Source organism: Acinonyx jubatus, chromosome C2, assembly GCF_027475565.1.
Source record: "Acinonyx jubatus isolate Ajub_Pintada_27869175 chromosome C2, VMU_Ajub_asm_v1.0, whole genome shotgun sequence".
Taxonomy (NCBI): domain Eukaryota; kingdom Metazoa; phylum Chordata; class Mammalia; order Carnivora; family Felidae; genus Acinonyx; species Acinonyx jubatus.
Window position 1 is genome coordinate 130,857,678 of NC_069384.1, and position 23,427 is coordinate 130,881,104.

Sequence of the window (23,427 nt, forward strand, 5' to 3'; positions counted from 1 at the left end):
CCCTCAAGTATATGGCAGGCAAGCAATAAATATTTGTTGAGTGAATATTTGAAAAACCCCATTAGGCTCATCTAAATTCTAAAACAGCTTTTGTCAGAAGTCAAGTTTTTAAAGAAGGGTAAAAACTAGTCAGAATACTAATTAGCCATTAAAAGATAAAGAAGTTTGAAAAAAAAAAGTTTGCACGTAAAAATGAAAGACACTTGATTTATTGCATTAAAAAACTTTATTTCATTTAAAAGGTCCAATATAAGCCAAATTAAACCCCAAATTGACAGCTACACTTAGAGATCTCCTGAACTAAATGGCACTGTTTGAGATGAGTGTCTTGTTAAAGGAAGTCATTTGCTATTACCACCATTTCCCCCAAAGTAGTTCTAGAGCAGAAGCTGGTTTTACTATAATACACATCAGATATTTCAGATGTCATCTTCCATGCAGAAGTTAAAAAAGCAAACAGGCTCTTCTATTCTGTATGAGGATAAAAACCACTTCAGAGCAGGGCCTGAATGCTTTTAACATACAAGGTGTAACTGTAAAGGAACTTACTGTGGCCCTGTGTTCATTTACTGAAGCTGTCCATGTATGTACTCCAACCATACTAGTGCTGCTCAAATCCTATTTGGACCAGTAGCTTGGGATTTCCCCTCATTAGGTTCAGACCAAAGAAATGGCTGATCAGCTGGGGACAGACTATCACAAAATGCGATCACAAAGCAAGGAAACAGATTTCCTAGTGGGCAAGCAATTGAAATAACCACCTCACAAACAATTTCAGCAGTGGCATCATTTACATAAAGTGATGCAAGATCTAAGTTTTGGTGTGTGTGAGGAGAAATTAAAAACAGCTTGTTACTTTATAGCTACACCTTGGATTTCATTAGATGGGTAAATCTAACTGTGTTTAATGAGTCCTTCTGGAAATCACTTCAGCAGGTAAGTCAAACAGCCTGTAAAAGAGAAGACATGGCAGAGGGCGTAAGATTCATCCTTCCAACGTTCTCAGCGTTCTCTTGGAGGACAGACCCGGGCACAAGGACAGAAGTTACCGGGAGGGAGGCTTCAACTCCATCTAAGGAAGACCTTTCTAACAGTTAGAGCTGCTCAACAACTGAATGGACTGCTTGGTGAGGTAGAGTCACTGGAAGTGTTCAAGGTGGAAAGATCACCCTTGTAGAAGGGACTCCTGCATTTTGTTAAGAGGTTAGACTGGATGAACCTCAGGTCTCTTTCAATTCTGAGATTCTAGAAAATTCCCTCAGGGAATTCAGAAGAGAATTCCTAAAAGGAAAGAGAAAGCACACATATGTATACTTTTAGAATCCTCTTGAGTTTTTTTTCATTTTTTTCAAAAGGTACAATAGAAAATGTAGTCCACTGTCTTTAAAATGCATATTCACCTTCCTACCACTAACAATTAGGAAGGGTCCATTATGACTTCTTTATATTATAAAGAAAAGATGGAGGATTACATTTATAATTTCTGTAAATATTTTAGAAAAAAAATGCTTAAAATCTAGTAGTCAATGCCCTAGAAACTTTATAGATTTTTAGGTAATATGCACAGATACAAATACATTATTCATTAAATACAACTCACATCTGTGTTTTATTATACTCTAAAATATACAGGTATCTTGATGTACTGAAAGAGTGCAAGTAAATACAGTATTCAAGCAGTCACTATTTCTATGTACATGCTCATTAATTCTTCAAAAACCCCACAAAATTATCAAATAGATCAAAATACTGTTCTGTGTTTTCACACTTTATATTCAGAAAAACCAGCTGATAATTTACAATGTCATAAAGTTTCCAGTTGCACAATACAAAAAGGATAAAATGAAATTGGGTATCATTCTGTGAAAATTTATGGAACTTCACCCAGATCTGTAACACCCCCTACATACGTGAAATCATTCTTACTGGGAAAGTGACAGTTACAGTAAAAGCAGAACCATATAAATGGTTATTTAAAAACCTAAACATCAGCCTTTCTGTTATTTGAAAGGCAGTCTTCCATTTCGGCAGGCAACTGCTTCCTTCCCCAAGTAGTAGCATGTTTAAATCTGAATAGGACCCAATACAGAAATGCCTTCCAAGAGACCCGATGATGTTAACGTATCAATAACAAGGGATTTTCTTTTGATTATTCACCAAACAGTGAAAACAAAAATCCCCCAATCCATTGTGGAGGCACAAAAGTAACATAAGAGACAAAGCTGTACCATCCAAAGTAGTGAGGTTGAAAACTCCATTTCCCAGGACCATATAGCTGCAATAGGGTGAAAATAATCTACTTTTTTGATTTCACGAAATTTTCTTCTTCTAAGAAATTCTTTACATTTTGAAACAAAAATAGTTCAATTTTAAACCTAAACCATTCAAAAGTGGGCAACAACAGCCCAGACTCCAATCTATCTCATGTCAACATCACCAGTATTTTCACCCTGACTGCACTCAGTCAGCTGGTTTTTAATTCTAATATTATAAAAGTTGGAATTTTTAAATTTTTATGTAAAAGAAAAAATGTAAAAATACATCTGCTTTCTCTCATGGTTTAATACAGTATTCGAAGGCTTTCAGATGTTTTCTTAAAAAAAAAAATCAATGTTTAAAACCAAATCTCAGCTTCATTTTCAGAAATATTAAAGTTTGGTTTAGATAATGTCTCATTTCACCTATTCCAGTTTCCACAAAACGGCATTCTATTAAAAAACTTTTAAGTTACTTGGTCCTTTGGCAATTTGCTGTGCACATAATGCCTACTATACCAAACTTTTATTGCCCTTAAATTTAGTTGTAGTTTTATTGGTAAATTTTTAATCTAGTGTCCTTATCTCTTCTTTTAGAATAGTGTTGCTTGTGTAAGCAGATTAGGGTGCACAGTGTCCCAAATTATTCCTGGCACTGCAAAACCAAATTAAACAACTCCACAAAGTAACTTGACATCAAAGTGTTTTTCTCTGGTCAAGTCTATTTCAAGATTCTAGAAGTTCCTTTTGCAAAACTTGCCTTTGAAACTCTTCTTCCTAATGTATCACATTTCTCATACTTGCTCACTCTGTGATCTCTCCTTTTAGGTTGAATTTGTACGTGAATAAGAAAGTGCCTTTTTCCTGAAAAAGCACAATCTGAAGCATTAGCGTCAGAACTCCTCACTTAGACCTCTGGCTCAGCCTCTTAGTAGGTCTCGGAATCAGAGTCATTGAGCTCGTCCACATCGGTGTATAAGTACTCCTGTTCCCCGCCAATGTTGTTGAAACTGCAATAGGAGCTAGGTTCATTCCTCATGATGGGCAAGGCTTCAAAGCTGACTGTTTTTGAGGTGTTGGTATAACGGTTAATGGCATTGAATGTCAGGGATGATAAAGGGCTACTTGATGAGACAGGCATCATGGTGGCCAAAATGAGAGCCAGGCAATCAGCCACATCCTTATTGGGAGCACAGGCCAAAGCTGGGGTATAGCCTAGAATTAAAGATAAAATTTAAATAATTAGACATCCTGAGACCCACTGCATGGATATAAGGAAATAAGCTCAAATGGCCTTCAATTTCAGACATGTTTTAAATTACCTGGTTTATAATGAACTGTTTAATTAAAACGATTTAGAAAATTTCCACTCAGTAGAAAAGAGAAAAGTCATAGAAATCTAGTATGAGAGGAGACCTTAGTTATGTTACAGAAGAGGAAAGAAACTGAGGCCCGGAGATGGTGATTGCTTCAAGATCCCAAAACTTAAACCATATCCACCTGAGTTCACAGAAGATACTGAGCTAGAATTTAAAAACAAAAACAAAAACAAAAACAAAAACAAAAACAAAAACAAAAACAAAAACACCTAAGACTGATAAAGCTTCCTTCAGAATGCCGGAAGAATCTTAATCATTAATTTATAGTTACTTAAGAGTTTACATGCTGAGAAACCTAAAAGTGTACACATTCATGAATGAGGCACTGAGCAGGCGCCCAAAGATGGGTACTGAATGAAAGACAGTTGGCTATCGATCAACTTTTTGGTAAACTTTATTATTATTATCTTTAATGTATTTATTTTGAGAGAAAGAGAAAATCCCAAGCAGACCCTATGCTGTCAGTGTGGAGACCTACCTAGGGCTTGAACCCATGAACTGAGATCATGACCTAAGTCAAAACCGAGAGTTGGATGCTTAGCTGACTGAGCTAACCAGGCGCCCCAAAACAGGTAAACTTTAAAAACTCCTAAGCCAAAACAAATGTTTTGCTTTCAACTGTTTCTTTCGTTAGAAGACTGACTAAGCTTAGCCTTCAGGCACTGCAAAGTATCAACAAACTGAGTAAGTAAACATTTGGTACCCCGGCTGGTACAAGACCCTGAGGATGAAGTGAAAGAGAAGATGGGGAGAGCACACAATACGATGCTCAGTTTAGATCACCCCATATGAAACTTTAGCAGCAAATGTCTTAAAGTTTTAATATACAGCTTCATTTTTGTTGCACATTTGGACACAGTTTTCCCTATTACTATATACACTCATGTTTTAGCTTTCACACTCATATATGTACAAGCCGACCCTTGAACAATGTGGTGGGAAGCTAGGGGCATTGACCCCTGCATAGTTCAAAATCTGTAACTTTTTAAAAAAATTTTGAGAGAGAGCAAGAACACGAGGGAGGGGAAGAGAGAGGGAGAGAGAGAATTCCAAGCAGGCTCTGCACTGTCAATGCAGAGCCTGACGCTGGGCTGGGAACTCATGAACTGTGAGATCATGACCTGAGCCAAAATCAAGAGTCGGACACTTAACCAACTGAGCCACCCATGTACCCCGAAAATTTGTGTGTAACTTTTGACATCCCAAAACGTAACTCTGAATAGTCTACTGTTGACTGGAAGCCTTACCAATAACACGTAACAGTTAACTGACACATATTTTGTATGTTATATTGTACTATAAACTGTATTCTTGTAAGAAAGTAAGCTAGAGAAAAAAGTCCTAAGAAAATACATTTATAGTACTGTTAAAAAAATCCATGTTATTAAATGACATGTGGTTCAAACCTATGTTGTTCAAGGGCCAGCTGTATATATTTTGTAAACGCGTATTTGTTTTTTATTTTTTTATTTAAATTTTTTTTTTTTAACATTTATTCACTTTTGAGAGAGAGAGAGAGAGACAGAGCACAAGTGGGGGAGGGGCAGAAAGAGAAGGAGACGCAGGATGAGAAGCAGGCTCCAGGCTCTGAGCTGTCAGCACAGAGCCCAATATGGGGCTTGAACTCATGAGCTGTGAGATCATGACCTGAGCCGAAGTCAGACGCCTAACCGACTGAGCCACCCAGGCGCCCCTCGTATTTGCTTTTTAAATAGCTAAATGATTTATAAAAAAAACATTCATGTAACCACCATCCAGACTAAGAAAGAATATTCTCAGCATACCAGGAGACCCCATGTTCCTTACTAATCACTACCCTTTTTCTTTTTCACAGAGGTAACCACTATCCTGATTTGGTAATAAACACCTGATGTGGTAATAAACATGGCTATGCTTTCCTTTCTAGTTGTATTCATAAACACTATAAACTTTTTTTGAACTTAATATAAATGGAATCACACAGTATATATTAGTTTATACCTTGATTCTTTTGCTTAACATTATGTCTGTGAGATTTATCCATGGCATTGTATATAGTGTATACCATTTTCACTGTTATACATTCCACTATTGTGATTATACCATGGTTTAGTTATCCATTCTAACTACCGGCATTTGGTGGTTTCCAGATCTCCTATATATTTTTATCCATGCTGTATTAGCCTTCAGGAAAAAAAAGTTGTTTTTTCCCCTTCATAAATCTTCCCTTTGTCAAGGGCTGAAGGGAACAGCTGGTGCCCCTACAAGCTTGGCAGGAGTGACTGAAGCGTGTGCATTTTCAAATTAAAAAAAAAAAAAAAATTTTTTTTTAAATACTTATTTATTTTTGAGAGAGACAGAGCGAGAGCGGGGGAGGGGCAGAGAGCGAGAAGGACACAGTATCCAAAGCAGGCTCCAGGCTCTGAGCTGTCAGCACGGAGCCTGATGCGGGGCTTGAACTACAAACTATGAGATTATGACCTGAGTCAAAGTTGGAAGCTTAACTGACTAAGCCACCCAGGCACCCCACATGTGCATTTTTAAATTAAACCCTGTTTACTCAAAATGTGTAGGAGAGTGCTTCAATGCCCATACTTCTTTCAAGGGCTCTGCTGAAAGTCTGAAGGTACCTATTGTATTGCAGTCAGAGCGACCCATTAGATAGGCCATGATCCCTTGGATGAGTGGGATTGGGGGAGAAGAGCATCTCAGGAGTGTTTTATAGCTGGAATATGATGAAAACCAGGCTCCTCTCATCTGCATGGAGTTGATATGGTCAGCTAAAGAGAAAAGTAAGAGAAGTAAACTGCCTGAGGACGAGGGTCTAATTTATCCCATGCAAGTATAAAACATTGCGCTTCCTCCAGAAAATCCATGGAAATATATTGCTATGACATATCAACTTTGGACCATGATTACTATTTCACATTGCAAAGTGTGTTAGAAGATGCCCAGGTGGTCACAGGTGACCTTCATTATTATGTTATATTATCCCCTGTATTTCTTTATAAGGAAAAAATATATATAAAATCTTCAAAATGATCAACAAAGATTTGAATGTTAGCTATTGATTCAGAGTCTCACAATGTGGCCAAACATATACGGTTAGCATTTTAGGCTCCTCATTTTAAACTATATATAGTAGCTATATTTCCAGAAATGTAATTTACTGATAATGAAAATTTATTTTAAAGCTATGTAAGTCTGGGGTGCCTGGGTGGCTCAGTCGGTCAAGCATCCGACTTCGGCTCAGGTCATGATCTCATGCCTTGTGGGTTCGTGCCCTGCATTGGGCTCTGTACTGACAGCTCAGAGCCTGGAGCCTGCTTCGGATTCTGTGTCCCTGTCTTGCTCTGCTCCTCTCCTGTTTGTGCTCTGTCTCTCTCTGTCTCTGTCTCTCTCAAGAATAAATTAACATAAAGAAAAAAAAAAGCTATGTAGGTCTGAATTTATAGGTGAGAGCATTCACTTCTTTGGATTTCACGACTACATACACTTATGATTCCCACATCTCTATGTCCAATCTAGATCTTTCTTTTGGGCTCCAGATCCCTATGTCCCATTATCCACTTGGGAGTCTAGCTCTAGCTCTTCCTCCTACTTTCTAATCTTAAACAACAGCACTTCCATCTACACAGCACTCGAAGGTAGGTGGTGTGAGACCTCTTCCCTCACACAGTCCCTGTGAGTCCCATCATAAGATCTCTAGAAACAGTTACATTTTTCATCTCCAGTGCTTCTACCATAATTCTGGTCACTACCTTATCTCAACTATAAATGTTAATTTGTTTTCCCATTCTAATCTAGCAGACTAACTGCTAATTTCCTAGTGCACAGATCCTTTTTGCCACTTGATCTAAGAGACTCTGGTGTAACTCCAATAGTTAGTGTCTTCTGTTAGATTTTTAAACATGTCACTCTCTCCCTACTTTTTTTACTTGTCCTTTGGATTTTGGCTTATAAGTTGCTTTTTGGGGATGCCTTTCCTGATCCTGCAAGAGTCTAAAGATTCTCTTATGTGTTTGCATTGCATTTTAAGTTTATTCCAAACGAACCACTTCCAGGGCACTCTAACAGCCTGTTTATACTCCATTCAAGGAAGTAGACGGTCTTATTCTACATTGTTATCTTCAGAATTGAGTACAGTGCCTGGCACAATCACTCACCCAACAAATAATCACTATATCCAGGCACTCACCTCAGCACTCAGAATATAACAACGAATGCAAATGATATAGATTCCCCATCCCCATGGAGCTTATCTTATGTTCATTCTAGTGGGGAGACACACAGTCAACATAATAAAAAAGTCATATACAATATATTAGAAGATAAGCTCTATGGAAAAAAGGAAGAGGAAAGAATAGAGCATGTTAACAAGGACTAAGCATGCTATGGTAGCTGTCTATAGCAGGTTGCAGTACAGATGGGGTTCAGGATAGGCTTCAATGAGAAGATAAAACTTGAGTAAAGATTTGAAACAGGTGAGGGACTTAGTCAAAGACTGAGTGGGGACAGAGTGTTCCAGGCAGAGAAAATAGCCAGAACAAAGATCACAATGCGTGTACATTCTTGGTGTGCAGAGGGGCTGGCATGGCAGAATGGAGTGAGAGAAGGAAGAGCAGGAGATGAGGTCAGAGAGATAATATGGCCACGGACTAATCATGTAGGGCCTTGTAGATCATTATAAGTGAAGACTCTCACATATTTTAAAAGGATCCAGGCCAGGGTGGTAAGAATAGAAGAGAAAAAAGTGGGCCTTTTTTGGAGGTAGATCAATAGTATATGAAGGACACTACACTAGGTGAGAGAGAGAGAGAGAAGTCAAGGATGACTCCAGGTTTTTGTCCTGAGCATCTATAAGGATGAGAATTGTCATCGACTAAGATCAGGTGGCTGTGGGGAGAAGGGGCTTGACAGGGAAAAGGAGAATCAGTTAACTTCTGAGCAGGTTAGGCTTGAGCTGTTTATTAGACATCCATACAGTACTGTCAATTAGGCAGCTGGATCTGCAAATGGATCATATCTCCACAGAGATTATGAGAGGTCTGGGCTACAGATACAAATCCAGAAATTCTCAGCATGTAGATAGTATCCAGAACCAAATGACTGGAGGTAGATAGGGAAAGGAAAAAGAACCAAGGACTGAATCCTAGAGCCCTCCAATATTAAGAAATTGGGCACAAGAGGGAGAAACTTCACAAAAGAAATTGAGAAGGAGTAGCTAGTAACATATGACAAACCCCAAGGAAGTATGAAGTCCTGAAAGCCAAGTAAAGAAGAGTTTTAAGAAAAAAGTATATACCTGAAATTAACATTAATATTGCATGTTAGTTATGCCTCAATATAAAATAAAATAAATTAAAAATTTTGGTTCCACTGAATCTGGTTATTTAATCCAACCATCAAAATACCAAATTACAAACCCTTACCTGGTTATTAATTCAAGGAACCATGTATTTGTGGATGAAGGCAGACTGGGTTCACCTAAAGAAGGATACTATAATCTCCTTTTTTTTTTTTTTTTTAACACTTATTTATTTTTGAGAGACAGAGTATGAGTGGGAGAGGGGCAGAGAGAGAGAGAGAGAGAGAGAGAGAGAGAGAGAGAGGGAAACAGAATCCGAAGCAGACTTCAGGCTCTGACCTGTCAGCACAGAGCCCAATGCGGGGCTCAAACCCACAAACCATGAGATCAAGACCTGAGCCAAAGTCAGACACTAAACTGAGCCACCCAGGCACCCCTGTAATCTCCCTCTTACCCTGACCTAAAGTAATCTGTACCTATTTATCCATGTAACTTTGTGTGCAGTATAAAGGGAAATATGGAGACTCTTTGGATTATTTGCCACAGACACTTGCTATGGCAGATTGCAACCTTCACATCCCCAGTTAGTCCCTTATTCCTGTCTATTTTTAATTCCCTATTAAAACCCTTATTCCTATAAAAAAAAAAAAAAAGAAAAGAAAAGAAAAAGAGAAAGGCATAATCAGTTATGCCAAACTCTGATGTCACTGGTGATCTTGAGACAGTTTAGCGGTGTGGTAGCGGCAAAGGTCTGACCGGAGGGCCCATAGGAGAGAATGAAAGAGGAGAAGAAATGGGGATAGCAGACAGCCAACACTTGAGTAATTCTGCTGCAAAGAGGAAGAGAAATATGGCAGTAGCTGCAGAAGTAAATTAAAGGAAGGTTTTTTAAGATGAGGGAAATAATGTTTATATACTGATGGGAATAATCTAGGAAGACTCCTACAAAAGGTCCTTATTGCAGGACACAAAGTGAAGAATTGCTAAAGTGATAGTCTCAAGTAGGCAAAAGGGGATAGGATCTAATGAGTTAGTAGGAAGATTTACTTTAGGGCCTTGGTAAGTATTTGTTGACAGAACAAATTCTTTGAATACTAAGATGAACAAAGGTGGTAACACTAAACCAAAGTTAGTGAAATTCCGAAGTTCATCTGTTAGACAGACTTTTCTTATTTTTCTTGCCCTTATTCCCTTTGCCACAAAGTACTATTCAATATTAATTTCAGCTGTTCTCTGTGACCAATAAAAAATATCCACATTTACTTTACTTCAAATATGGATCAAAAGATAAGAGCTTCTAGTAAAATACAGTTTAAGGAAAGAAAATACAGAACCTACTTACCATTTTCATCTACTGCAAGCACACTTGCTCCTTTCCCCAAAAGTTCCTGAACCACCATCGTTAGCCCATTTCGGGCAGCAACATGCAGAGGTCTAGAGGAAAAAATGTATATATGTACACACAAATAGGTACAAGGCCTTGCATGTGCATGCACGCACATTCTCCCTCCCTCTCTCTCTCTCAATCCTGGTTGTTGAGCAGCACTTTTGCGAAGTTATGATGACCCAGAGATACAAAATTGAGGCACCCAGTCCTAACAGCAATAAAGATGGTAATGGGAGACAAAAAATCAGCGTGCAGAGTACACTGTCAAATCTTGCCAATGTGCATAAGCACAACACTGGGCCTCACCAGCAATTCACTTTTACCAATACCTCTTGTTTCCTTCTAAGACTCAATGTTTAAAAAGATTTTACTAACTAAACTGCATTCTTAAGTGGCTGTTTTGAGAAATGAAGTTGGCAAATGCATGTAATAGAATATACAATAAAAGTCGTAAATTGCAATAGCACAAATTCCAAAAGGCTTTGAAAGTAATTTATAGGTTCCATGACTAGTTTCTAGAACCTCAAGAGATATGGCTGATATGTGAATTGGAACCAGTATTATGAATTTTTTATTGTTGTTTTTTGTTTTTACCAAGACTCAAAGTAGAATAGCAAACAGAAATTAGAAGAGAAACATGGGAGATGTATGTCTAAGACTTAAGCAGTCACTTGAAAGATGGCTGCTCACATTAAGAACTTGATTCTTTCTGAAACCTCTCTAGTTTAGACACATGTAAAGCTTTTACCTCATTTACTGCTGGTGTCAAATAACATATCATTCCGGTTCATTTCCACCAAACACACAGAATAGTATTACTTTTCTTCATAAAATTATGGGTAATCAGATCAAGAAAAAAAAAAAATCCACAGTATTTTCCATTATAAAGTTTCAGTCCAAAAACTTTTAAAATAATAAGCCTTTTAATTGTGATGACTTTAGAAATGAATTTTGTCAATTATAAAAATGATACTCTACTTTTTAACTGCTTCTGTGACTGAGACTGATGCCAATAGTCCCATGTTAGAAAAAAATAACTATTAATCATTTTTATAATTCTAGGTCACAAGGTTTATACCAGACATGAAAATACTCACGTTTGCAAGGCTGCATTGGTTGCATTGATGAGGTTTCTATCTGTTATCTTTTCCAGTATTAACAAGGCACTAGTTTCATGACCCTAAAATTATGGCAAATAACTCTTAAAAACTTAGGTATCATTAAAGATAAATTTACAAATACAGTAAACCTCAACTCTAGTCCATACAATATGTACATCACCATATAAATGCCATGAATTTTCTTGGCTAATTATGCCTTAAATATTTGTGTGGAGTAGGCTTAGGGCAGAGGACAAGAATATTTAAGATTGGAGAGATTAAAGGAAGATAATAATTACATTTAGGCTTATACTCCAAAACTTACTTGGCCCACTGGAGACTTTCATATATCAGGGTGACTAATACAATATTTTCTTTTTTTTCTCAAGAAATTTGATGTCAGCCATTACAGAGGTTAAAGAGGTTACAGATCATTACAGAGGTTCGATCTCTAGCTCTGTTCACTTTAGTGAAACGGAAAAATTTTAAATGCCATTGTTGATATTAACAATGAAAACATATCCTTAAAATGAGTACCTACCTTGCTGCAAGCCAAATGGAGGGCGGTGTTTTTACTGTTATCTTGTAAAGTCAGATCTGCACTAGCACTGCTAACCAGCATCTCTGGGAGGAAAATTGCATCAAATCTTATGTTTATGAATACATATCTTGGATTACTAATAAACTCACTATAGAGAAAGATATAAAGCAAAAATATCCCTCTAGTGAAAGTTTAAGGACAAGAAAAATACTGTAATATACAATGTACACACTATATGGTCACATTACTGTCTAAGGCACAGACACAACAGCAACTAACTGTGAGAGTTTAGTGCCCTGGTATTCTCCAGTAACTCTACAAAGTAGGCCCCTGTTATTTTTCTCAACTTTAAAAATTAAAAAATTGAGGCATAAGGTCATTTAATTGGCAGAGCTAGGACTCACATGCAGTCCATCTAACTCCAGAGTCAGTGTCTTAACCTCTATTCTATACTGCCTTGCCACAGTGGACTGTTCAGTCAGTAAGGGCAAATGAAAACATGGTGGCCCTAGATAAAAATGTGGGCTGAAAGCAGGTTAATAAAGGTTTAAATCTCAGGGGTGGGGAGAAAACTGGCAGATTCAATAGAATCAGAAGGTTTGAGATCCAAGTTTTCCATAAGTTAAACATACATAAGCAACATAGCATTATAATAATAAAAGCCTTAACCGCTTTCTTTACCAACTGTATTTGTCTGTCCATTTTCTGCGGCCATCATGAGAGGTGTTTTCCCAGAAGAGTCCACAGAATTGACTTGAGCATTATGGCTGAGCAGCAGCTGTAAACACTCTACGTGGTCTGTGAAGGCGGCCGCATGGAGAGGGGTTCTGTAGTGCAAAGAAATGGGAAGACTTCACTAAATCTGTAGGTTGTATACTCTCGAAAAAATTATTCCTGAATTTATGATAAGCAATTTTCAAGGGTTTACATATTAGGCTATAAAATCATTGCGTGGCTACAAATAGGTTTAATGGAGCTTACTAATTTCTAACAGAGGAATTTGTATTTCTGATAATGTAAAAGGCCCTTAATCTAATATAACATAAAACTGTTAAAAAAATTACATCATTAAAGAAATAAAGGAAATAAATCCTGACCCAGTATTGCCACCCATTGCAACCACTGGACTTTCCTTCAGTCTTTATTCCTATTTAGAAAGCTGCTAACTTTATTAACGATAACCTCTGGGTAATAAACATACCTTTAAAAAAAGGGAAATCTTTATATTTTAAAGTTTTAAAGAGGAAGACTGGCTAAAAATCATAATAAAAATAAGAAAGTCTTTTATAATGAGAACATAGTTAAGATTTTATAATTAATACTTGCAAATATAAAAATCAGCTTTTAGTTAATAAAGGGTTCTCTACAAATTCTTCCACACTAGTAGTTAAAATTTTTTCCTTTTGCAAATCAAACTACTTCCTACACAGTGGAGTTCCTACCTTCCTTTTGAATCTGTGGCGCTCACGATGCTGGCACCTAATGTATCGATTAACATTTCAGCAGCACCTTCGTTGTCATTTATCCTGTGTAAGGTAGCACAGTGGTCACTCACAGCGATGGTGCACTTCGTAAATAGTTAAGAACAAATGCGATTCATCTGCCTTTACTTACACGGCACAATGCAAAGGACTGAAAGCATTTCCCTCCATTTTCTGGAAAACTTCCTGTTCTAAAAGGAGTTCTACACATGTCTCATGACCTAAATAAGTAAATGAGAATTGGATATTAAAATCCAAAAAAGATACTGAAGTGCCCACATATACACCCACACATCCCTAACACAGATAAGAAAAAACTTTACATGGATTTAACATAACCAGAGTTCAATGAATATGTTAAACATCACATTTCTAGGAGTTTGAAATCCAAAGCACAACCTCAAGACCTGAAATTCAGAAGCTTCTTATAATTTTACAGCAGTTTATTAACTGCTATAAGCAGTAATAAACTGACACAACAAATGTTTGTTTTATGGGGAAAAAAATTAGTCTCTATCTTTTTCATAGTAACTAGTTCCAGTCATTTTTAAAGTCATATTTCTATAGCATAATAGAACTTTAAAATTAACATATTTATACAGCATAATTAACTTCAAAATTTAAATATTTTCTGATTTTACTAATGAGCTAATGATAAAATCTCAAATGCTACAGAAGTGTCTGGAGGGAAAAGTACATGCCCCTATCCCTACCCCCAACTCCAGTTCCACTTTCTAGACTGTAACTACTATTATCTTAACAGTTCCAGAAAATTTCTAGGCATATACAACTACATGCACATAAACATGCACTTCTTTTTAAAACTTTTATGTAAATTTTTAATTCTGCAACTTGTTTTTCACTTAATAAATTGTATACATCCTTCCAAAGTAGCATATAAAGAAATTGTATTCTTCAATGTTTGGAAAAACTTCACAGTATTAAAGTCTATCATAAATGATCTAATTTCTAATTATGTATTTTGACTGCTGGTTTGTTTTTGTTATAGTACCAACAATACTGTAAATGAAACATTCCAGTACTTAAAAAAAAAAAACAAAAAAAAACGCAAGTAATTTTGTAGGACAATTTCCTAGAAATGATATTGCTGGGCTGAAGGACAAGTATATGGATTACTGCTAGATTTCAGGCTCACACTTTTTAATAGCAACTTTGAAGACAAGGAAAAACCCAAACCTCAGATTTTCTTTACCCAATTTTCAAAGCAGGGTTTTAGTTTTAAAATACCCCAACTGCTGTACTAATTGCTGCCAATGAAAGGTTGCATCCTTTTTTATTTTAAAAAAATATTTATTTTTTTATTAAAAAATTTTTTTTAATATTTATTTATTTTTGAGAGAAAGCATGAGGGGGAGAGGGACAGAGAGAGGGAGACACAGAATCCAAAGCAGGCTCCAGGCTCCGAGCTGTCAGCACAGAGCCTGACACAGGGCTCAAACTCACGAACCATGAGATCATGACCTGAGCTGAAGTCAGACGCTCAACCAACTGAGCCACCCAGGCGCCCCAAAATATTTTTTTTATTTTTAAGTAATCTCTACATCCAGTGTGGGGCTCGAACTCACAACCCCAAGATCAAGAGTTGCATCAAGAGTTGCATGCTCTACTGACTGAGCCAGCCAGGCACCCAAGATCTTCCTTTATCTTATAACTGTTTTTTACCAGGAAAAGTATGTTTTAGGAAATCTGTAGTTGTTCCATCTTCTGTCAGTTCTTTTCTCTAATCCAGGGATTCCCAACTGGAGCAATTTTGCCTTTCAGGAGACATTTAATCATGTCTAGAGACATTTTTGCTCACCACAACTGAGGATGGGGTAAAGGAGTGCATACAGTGGGAAAGAGGCTACGGATGCTGCTAATAAACACCTTCAATCCACACGTTAGTCCCTCACAACAAAGAGTTATCTGGCCCACAATGCCAATAATGCTGAGGTTGAGAAGGCTTTTATTTAATTTTAATTTTATTTAATTTAAATGTTTTACTTATTTTGAGAGAGAGAGAGAGAGAGAGCGAGCATGGGAGGGGCAGAGAGGAGGAGACAGAGAATCCCAAGCAGGCTCTCCACTGTCAGCCCAGAGCCTGACCTGGGGCTCAAACCCATGAATCATGAGATCATGACCTGAGCTGAAACCAAGAGTGGGACACTTAACCCACTGAGCCAGCCATAGGTGTCCCTATGTTTATTTTTGAGAGTGAGAGAGGGAGCATGAGTGGGGGAGGGGCAGAGAGTGAAGAAGAGAGAGAATCCCAAGCAGCAGTGCCTGCCACTGGGGGGGATGTGTGTTGGTGGGGGAGGGATCGTAGGGGGCTCAGTATCAGGAACTGTGAGATTCTGACCTGAGTCGAAATCAAGAGTCAGATGCTTAACTGACTGAGCCACCCAGGCACCCAGAGAAGCCTTGCTTTCATTCTCTCCAAATGTCAACTCATTACCAAGAAGTAGCCATGGAAATTTGTCCATTATAGATTTAAGGGTTTCCTATTTTCCTAGATAGCAGTTCTCAAGGTGTGGGTCTGGGGAACCTTGGGGTACCACTGATAACTAGTGTTCTGAACTAGTCTGTCAAAAAATTTGCCACTCTTCTAACTAAAATTCTTTTTTGTTTTGAAAAGAGGTTATTTTTTATAAAAATGTTATTTTATATTATAAAATGTTTTTATAATGTGATTTATATTATAAATATGTTTTTATAAAATGTTATTTATATTAACATTTGATGGATTACTTTAATTAATAAATATTCTTAAATTTCTGTTCTCATTTCCAATATAGTAAATATTAATAGCTCTTAACTCCCAGGTCCTGAGACTGAAAGGTTTGAGAATCACTATCTGAGCAGACTGCATACTGCAAAGACAGAGTTCTGGGCTATGGATTATCTCCAGCAATCATATCAAGGTGAAAACTCATCACTTTGTGTCCTTGTTTATGGAAGGATGAGAAAACTGGTCTCTTCATGTTTCAGAGGGATATTCTGAGGATACACAGAGCTTCACAAAAATTTATAAATTTTTAAAAGCAACAAAGGGATAATATAAATACCCTTAAGAGTGTCCTGTGACTGAATGACTACATAAACTGGAAATCTGGAACTCTAAAACTTAGCATGTATAACCAATTCTTTTGTAATACTTTGTCATCATTCCATTTTAATTTTTAGACAAAGGTTGTTTTCTGGTCTACTGGAGTGCATCCAGTTTTGTTTTTAGCTATACAATAATTACTAGCGGAAGTAAAACCATTTTATATATTCTACTGTCAGAACACCAAACTATAAAATAGGCTTTTGGCTATAAATATGGTATTTAAATTTAGACTGTCTGTATGGTCTCTTATTGCATATAGCCAATACACATCTAATTCATTCCAGCTCAATTCAGAATCATCACAATTTTGCTACAGTCTGGAAATTAGACACATCTGTTATGATCCTTAAATGGCAACCAGGCATGAAGCTCATGCAAAATTTTGTCTATTTTGTCTCTTGTACACAACATGTTTAGAGTCTAAATTCAGCAGTAATACAGCAGGAACTCACTTTAGGGAAACCATGTTCTTCAGAAAGATCTGATAAGAAATGTACTAGACAGCAACTCTCCAAAGGATAGTTACAGCAGTGTATTCACACTAAATACTCTGCCTGAGGACAGATAGCTTACTGTGTGATTTTTCCAATGGCTAATTCTGATATGTTTTAAAAAAAATCAAGCAATAAAAGTCTGCTTCAAAACACTTTCATTTCTTAAATAAAATTCACATCCATAAGGTGTATCCCTACTATATTAGATGGTTTTGGTTTTCCTCTACTTGCGAAGATGTCAAGTTACATCATAAAAACAAATCAAATTCCAATGGCAAAATACAGTATCTTTTTTGACTCTGGACTTCAGTCTGAATATTTGGCCACTTCACTTTACTCATTAAATACCAACTTTACTGAGTTAAAAGGGAAAAAGAGAATCTAAAATCCCAAAGGTTTTAATCTTCAACAAAACTGTTCTGGCTAGAGATCTGAGGCAGTAAAAATGAAACTGACTAAACTAAGCTTGTGAATTAGTAATACATTGAACTATTAAAGTTTTGATGGTACCATCAGTACCCAGAGATGATGGATGCCCAACAGTAATCACAGAACAATCCTTAAGACGAGATCAAAACTTTCTCACAGCAAAAGATCAGAATTCTCAATTCTGGCACAAGGATTAATATGAGTATTCAAATACTGCATCTATAAAATACTTATGAAAACATTTAAACTATAATTTTGCAAGATTCAGGTTTCTCTTCTTTCACCATAACTCAATAACATTATTTGTCAAAATGGCTCCAGTAGGGGGTGCCTGGGTGGCTCAGTAGGTTAAACATCTGACTCTTGGTTTCAGCTCAGGTCATAATCTCACAGTTTGTGAGTTTGAGCCCCACATCAGGCTCTGCGCTGACAGTGCAGAGCCTGCTTGGGATTCATTCTCTCTCCCTCTCCCTCTCCCTCTCTCTCTCTCTCTCTCTCTCTCTCTCTCTCTCTCTCTCTCTCCCTCTCTCCCTCCCTCCCTCCCCCGCTTGTTCTTTATCTCTCTCAAAATAAGTTAAAAACAAAACAAAAACAAACAAAAACAAAAACCTCAAAATGGCTCCAATGAAGAACCATGAAGCAGCACAGTACAGAAAGAGAGAAACCTAAACTCTCTCATAAAGCAGACAGCTGAATTTTAGAACAGATACTATACTTAACTTTTTTAAGCACGTCAACATTTATATCAAGAGGCAATTTATATTTTCTTAACATTTTGAGGGAAAGTTGTTATGATTATGAACTAGTTTTTTCTAGGTATGCTCCTCACAACTAATAGTAATCTGAATGCTGCAATGACATTCAAAACAAATAAAAATCTTCATATCCCTGGCTAAGCCCAAAGCCCAAAATTTGACAGAACTGATGTCTGGAATGTATGTCATGTATCTTAGCATTTTATAACATGATCAAATCTGTGGCCCTACACAAGGCAAAAATCATTCTCTCTCAACACGCCTCATTACTTATTTTAGTGATATTTCATAAGCCAAACTCCATTTTGAACATTTATACCTTAAACATAGCTCTATACTTCTCTGAGTGAAGTGAGCTTACCTATAAAAGGAGTATCTGGCTGTGAGCCTCTAGGAAGCTAAAAGTATGTGTGTTCTAACTATGCAGCAAAGTTAACAATAGAAGTTTCTGAAGTTTCTACTTCTGTGATCTGCTAGTATTCCCTTAAAATGTTGAGCATACATGTTACTATTGACATAAGGATCTTATCTCGCAATATGCTCTGAAAACATGCACAGATTTCGGTTCAGAATGTGATACAGTTTCATTTTCTCCACCTTTTTTTGCCTAACACAAGTGCACTTAGAAAGTAAAAGAACATAATCAAACTACAAGCATACTATACAAAAGACATCACACATGTTATAAAAGTATGTTAAAAATGCAAAATACCTGTTGAAGCAAAGATTTAGAAAAAATTCAGACTTAATGAAAGCTTATCTCAAAAGATCTTTGACAAACTAATGTCTTGGCTTTAGCATGACAAGGGATAGGAGTAAGCTAGAACTATGTAGTAGATGATGTCTATGCTTCCTACCGATCTTACACTTTGCCTTACAAATATTCATGAATATCAGAGTGCTATATACTAGAGTTTCTTGTCTCTACTTGGTGCATTAATGGTACTTAATGTAGATTTGCATGTGTATACTTAACCATTGTAGCAAGCCCAATGAAGTGCTGTATATCCATGATTGTCTGCTATGGCTGGATTTGCATCCACAGATGCTGCTGACTGCAAAAGGGCTCCAAGAACACCAATGTGTCCACAGGCAGCTGATAAGTGTATAGGTGTCCGGCCCCTGCTATCTCGAAATAAGCACTTAGCACCATGTTGAAGTAATGCATCTACACATTCTTCATGGCCTGTAACTGCCTGAAAGAAAAATTATTTGCAGGTAGTTGAATATGTCATCTTGGGTAACATGCCAATTTTTGCTAATTAAAAACTTTTGAAGTCCATATTTCCCATATTCTACCATCAATCAAAGCATTTATCATTTTTTGAGTAATTCAATATTTTTATTGAAATTTGCCTAAAAGTTTATCTAAAGCATTAACTTTGTCAAAATACACATATTACAAAAAACAGGAACAAAGGAACTTATAAATCAGTGAAAACAAGGTAAACAGGTGAAAGGTTCAAAGGTGAAAAAGACAAAAATGTGTAAGAAAATAGTTGTGATGAGAAAAAGTAAAATTGACATTAATTCTACTTAGGTCTTAGGTTTTTAAAATTTTGTTCCAACATTATTGTTTCCTGGATTAAGTTGTGTTTTACAGCTGTTTAAAATTCGCACTCAAAAACTATAATACTAAAAGAAAGAGTAAAGACTATCTGGGAGAAATTTAATGAAGAAGAATAAACATAGCCTAGTTCAGTTTTAGGCACAAGGAGATCCTAAGAAATTTTTGAAAGGCAATGGGAATATTTTTGCTTACCCCTCTATGCAATGCTGTCCTTCCCCATTTATCTTTGGCATCTACATTTGCTCCTTTGTTCAGCAGTGAGTAAACACAGTCCGTGTGCCCGTTGAGAACAGACAGCATCAGAGGAGTCCTGAGCAACAAGAGTAATAATAGGTTCAGCGTTACAACTTAAGACTACTCCATGAAAAACAAACTCCTGTTTTCTAAATATGCCTTTTTGTGATACAACTTCTAAAGTATACTTAAAGTGAGAAAACTGTATTTGTTGTTACTCAGTTACATAGTATGACAGACTTTTAGGGTTACAAGTATGAAGATTAACACACATCTTGAAAATAATTTAAAAATTATTAAAACTTACTGTCCATTTCCATCTTGAATGTCGACTGCATTCTGTGGTTCTGCATTTCCTATTAGTAGCCGTAAGCACTCTGAATGACCATTTGTTGCTGTAAAGTGGTATTTTAAAATTTCAGTAATTACAATGATAAAATAGAAAATTTCTATCATAGAGCACATTTTCTGGATATAACTGTGGGATAGTTTCATTGAATTTAATAGTCTAAGAGAAAAATATACAGATACAAAGTTTTATATTGCCTTTGTTGGTGAAACTGACTACAGGTATCAATTCCTCACGGTTAATTATGGCCATAACCATCCCTCATCATCTGCCCTGGTATTATAATGCTCGTTTTATCTGGTTTTGGCGGTGGCAATGTGGTCAAGGGAATGCCTTCAGCCAAGGGATGAAACCATGATTAGATCAAGTCCATCACAACTCTGTTCTCTGCCAATGACAGCTTCCAAGATAAGTGCTGATCCAGTTCTGACCACTGAGATGCTAAGCCTGAAGGCTTCTGGGAAATATTTTTATCCCTGATAATGACAAGTCCTCCTCCTTTTCCTGATTTCAGAGGTGATACCGTAAAGAAGCAGTAGCCATTCTGTGCCATGACTGCAAAGGCAAGAGAATAATAGAGAGTTCTGATACCACTGCTGAATCAGTCAATCCTGGAACTGACTCTACCTCTGAACATTTTATGTAAGAGGTTAAAACTCTTGTCACTTATGCCACCTTTTAGTTGGGTACTATGAGAATTCCAACTGATACATATACAATAAAAGAAAAAATGATCTCTCTAAAGAATGCATTTATATGTCCAAATACATAAAATGGGCAATGGTATAAAGTAGAAATAACCAAAAGAAAATAATAAGCTTTTAAGGTAAATTAAATCCTCTGCAAAATTCAGGTCCTTCCCATAATATAATAAAATCTGAAGTTGAAAGAAATATGTAAGTCACGTAATGATGCAAAAAGGAATATCTGTCACTATTCTTCCTAATTGAAAGATGACAATATTTTTTAATGTTTATTTTTGAGAGAGCAAGCGCACGCGCATGGGCGTTGGAGTGTAGGAGGGGAAGAGAGAAAGGGAGACAGAATCCAAAGCAGGCTCCAGGCTCTGAGCTGTCAACACAGAGCCTTACATGGGGCTCAAACTCACAGACCATGAAATCATGACCTGAGTCAAAGTCAGATGTTTAAAACAACTGAGCCACCCAAGCGCCTCAAAATGACAAATTAGTGAAAGCAAGCTAGGTGCCTAATATTCTACAGTAACTTCTAACAGCTATATTAAATTCTAATAGCGATTAAGATTTGTGGTAACAACATCACTCCACATCTTTATGCCACACTCAGCCAGCAACTCTCATAGTAATCAATAACAGCTGTCACTGAAGCATCCCACCTGGGGATGTGTCGAGGAAATTGTTTGACCCACCATTTCTTTATTTTTTTTAACTGCTATTTATTTATTTATTTGAGAGAGAATAGAATAGAATAGAATAGAATAGAATAGAATAGAATAGAATCTTAAGCAAGCTCCATGCTCAGCTCAGAACCCAATTCGGAGCTCGATCCCACAACCCTGGGATCATCACCTGAGCTGAAATCAAGAGTTGGATGCTCAACCAACTGAGCCACCCAGGTGTCCCAGCCCACCGTTTCTTTAAGTGACTCACTTGCACTCAGTACACAGCAGCTACTGAGGAGTATTTGTGTTTTCTAAGTTCAATATCTAAAATATCAAGCATAGTACCACTGGAGAAAACTGGCTCACTTTCAGAAAAAAAATAAAAGATCACAGTGTTCTCTTCATGACTTATGAGTACAGTACTCCCTACCAATCTCCTAATTTGAAAGACATGTGTAGAACCAAAGCTTGTGTTTACTGAATAGGTTGGCACCAACAGTAAACTGCAGCTGTTTCACTGGATAGAATTTATAGACTATATGACATTGGTTAGCTACTTCTGAGGGACTGGCTAGTGTCTTGGTTCAATATTTATCTATAAAGAGTGCAAACCACTCCATAAAAGCTTTAAATCAGCTCTTCAAATGATCTGTGCTTACGGCATAATTTTTCAAGTTGCAGAATGATATATAACTTCATTCTTTTTCAGAATAAGATAACAGAAAATGGCAGCATTTTGACTTAATTCTTACCATATAACAATATACACACATTTATAGGCATTTTATTCCACTTAAAAATTTTTTGTTTTTGAGTCCTGCTTAAATATCTAACAGTTTCTGAAAGGCTGCTCTGGAGCAACAGAGGGTGTCACCTACCTACCTAGTCTTCAAAAAGGCAAGTTTCCTAAAGGACTAGAAGTTCAAAACCCATATTAAAATGTGGTTCTTAAAAATCACTCTACAAAAACAGACTAAGTGAAATGTATCTAATCACACACATAAAGAAGAAAATAGTAAGGTTTTAAGGTAAATTAAATCCTCTGCAAAATTCAGTAGTGGGGGGTGAAAAAAAAATACTTGGCTAGGATTCCTTCCAGTGGACCAGTCTTATTTGTTTTATTCTTTTAAGTCTATTTATTTTGAGAGAGAGAGAGACAGAGAGAGAGTAAGAGAGAGGGAGAATGTGAGAGAGCACAAGCAGGGGAGGGGCAGAAAGAGAAAGAGAGAGAGAAAGAGAAAGAGAGAGAATCCCAAGCAGGTTCTGTGCTGTCAGTGTAGAGCCTGAGGCAGGACTTGATCTTAGGACTGTGAGATCATGACCTGAGCTGAAATCAAGAGTCAGACACTTAACCCACTGAGCCACCCAGGCACCTCCTACCCTTTTTTCAGGCACCTCCTACCCTTTTTTAAGTTAGTTTTATTTATTTATATATTTATGTATTTAGTTTTTAATTTTTTAAATGCTTTTATTTTTCAAAGAGAAAGAGAGAGAGAGAGAGAGGAGAAGGGGTAGAGAGAGGGGGACAGAGGATCTGACACAGGCTCCGCACTGTCAGTAGAGAGCCCAATGCGGGGCTCGAACTCATGAACCCTGAGATCGTGATCTGAGCTCAAGTTGGACGTTTAACCGACTGAGCCACCCAGACACCCCTAGTCTTAGTTATTTAAAATGAATACTGACTTGTAGTAATTCCT

General features: G+C 36.9%; 1 protein-coding gene across 11 annotated transcripts in view; it reads right to left on the reverse strand.

The window, feature by feature from the left end:
- Positions 1–207: 207 nt before the first annotated feature.
- Positions 208–23,427, reverse strand: part of ANKRD28 (ankyrin repeat domain 28) — a 191,290-nt gene continuing 168,070 nt past the window's right edge. For 9 of the 11 annotated variants that reach the window (XM_053221474.1, XM_053221471.1, XM_053221472.1 and 6 more), the window contains 11 exons: positions 20,329–20,416; positions 19,980–20,097; positions 19,194–19,413; positions 13,564–13,651; positions 13,392–13,475; positions 12,631–12,776; positions 11,950–12,032; positions 11,406–11,488; positions 10,264–10,355; positions 6,244–6,393; positions 208–3,470 (listed from right to left, as the gene is read on the reverse strand). In XM_053221474.1, the coding sequence (XP_053077449.1) occupies positions 3,184–3,470; positions 6,244–6,393; positions 10,264–10,355; positions 11,406–11,488; positions 11,950–12,032; positions 12,631–12,776; positions 13,392–13,475; positions 13,564–13,651; positions 19,194–19,413; positions 19,980–20,097; positions 20,329–20,416 (1,439 nt within the window). In that variant the 3' untranslated portion in view covers positions 208–3,183. The remainder of the gene's footprint in view (positions 3,471–6,243; positions 6,394–10,263; positions 10,356–11,405; positions 11,489–11,949; positions 12,033–12,630; positions 12,777–13,391; positions 13,476–13,563; positions 13,652–19,193; positions 19,414–19,979; positions 20,098–20,328; positions 20,417–23,427) is intronic. The other 2 variants (XM_015068483.3, XM_053221479.1) reach the window with 1 other exon arrangement.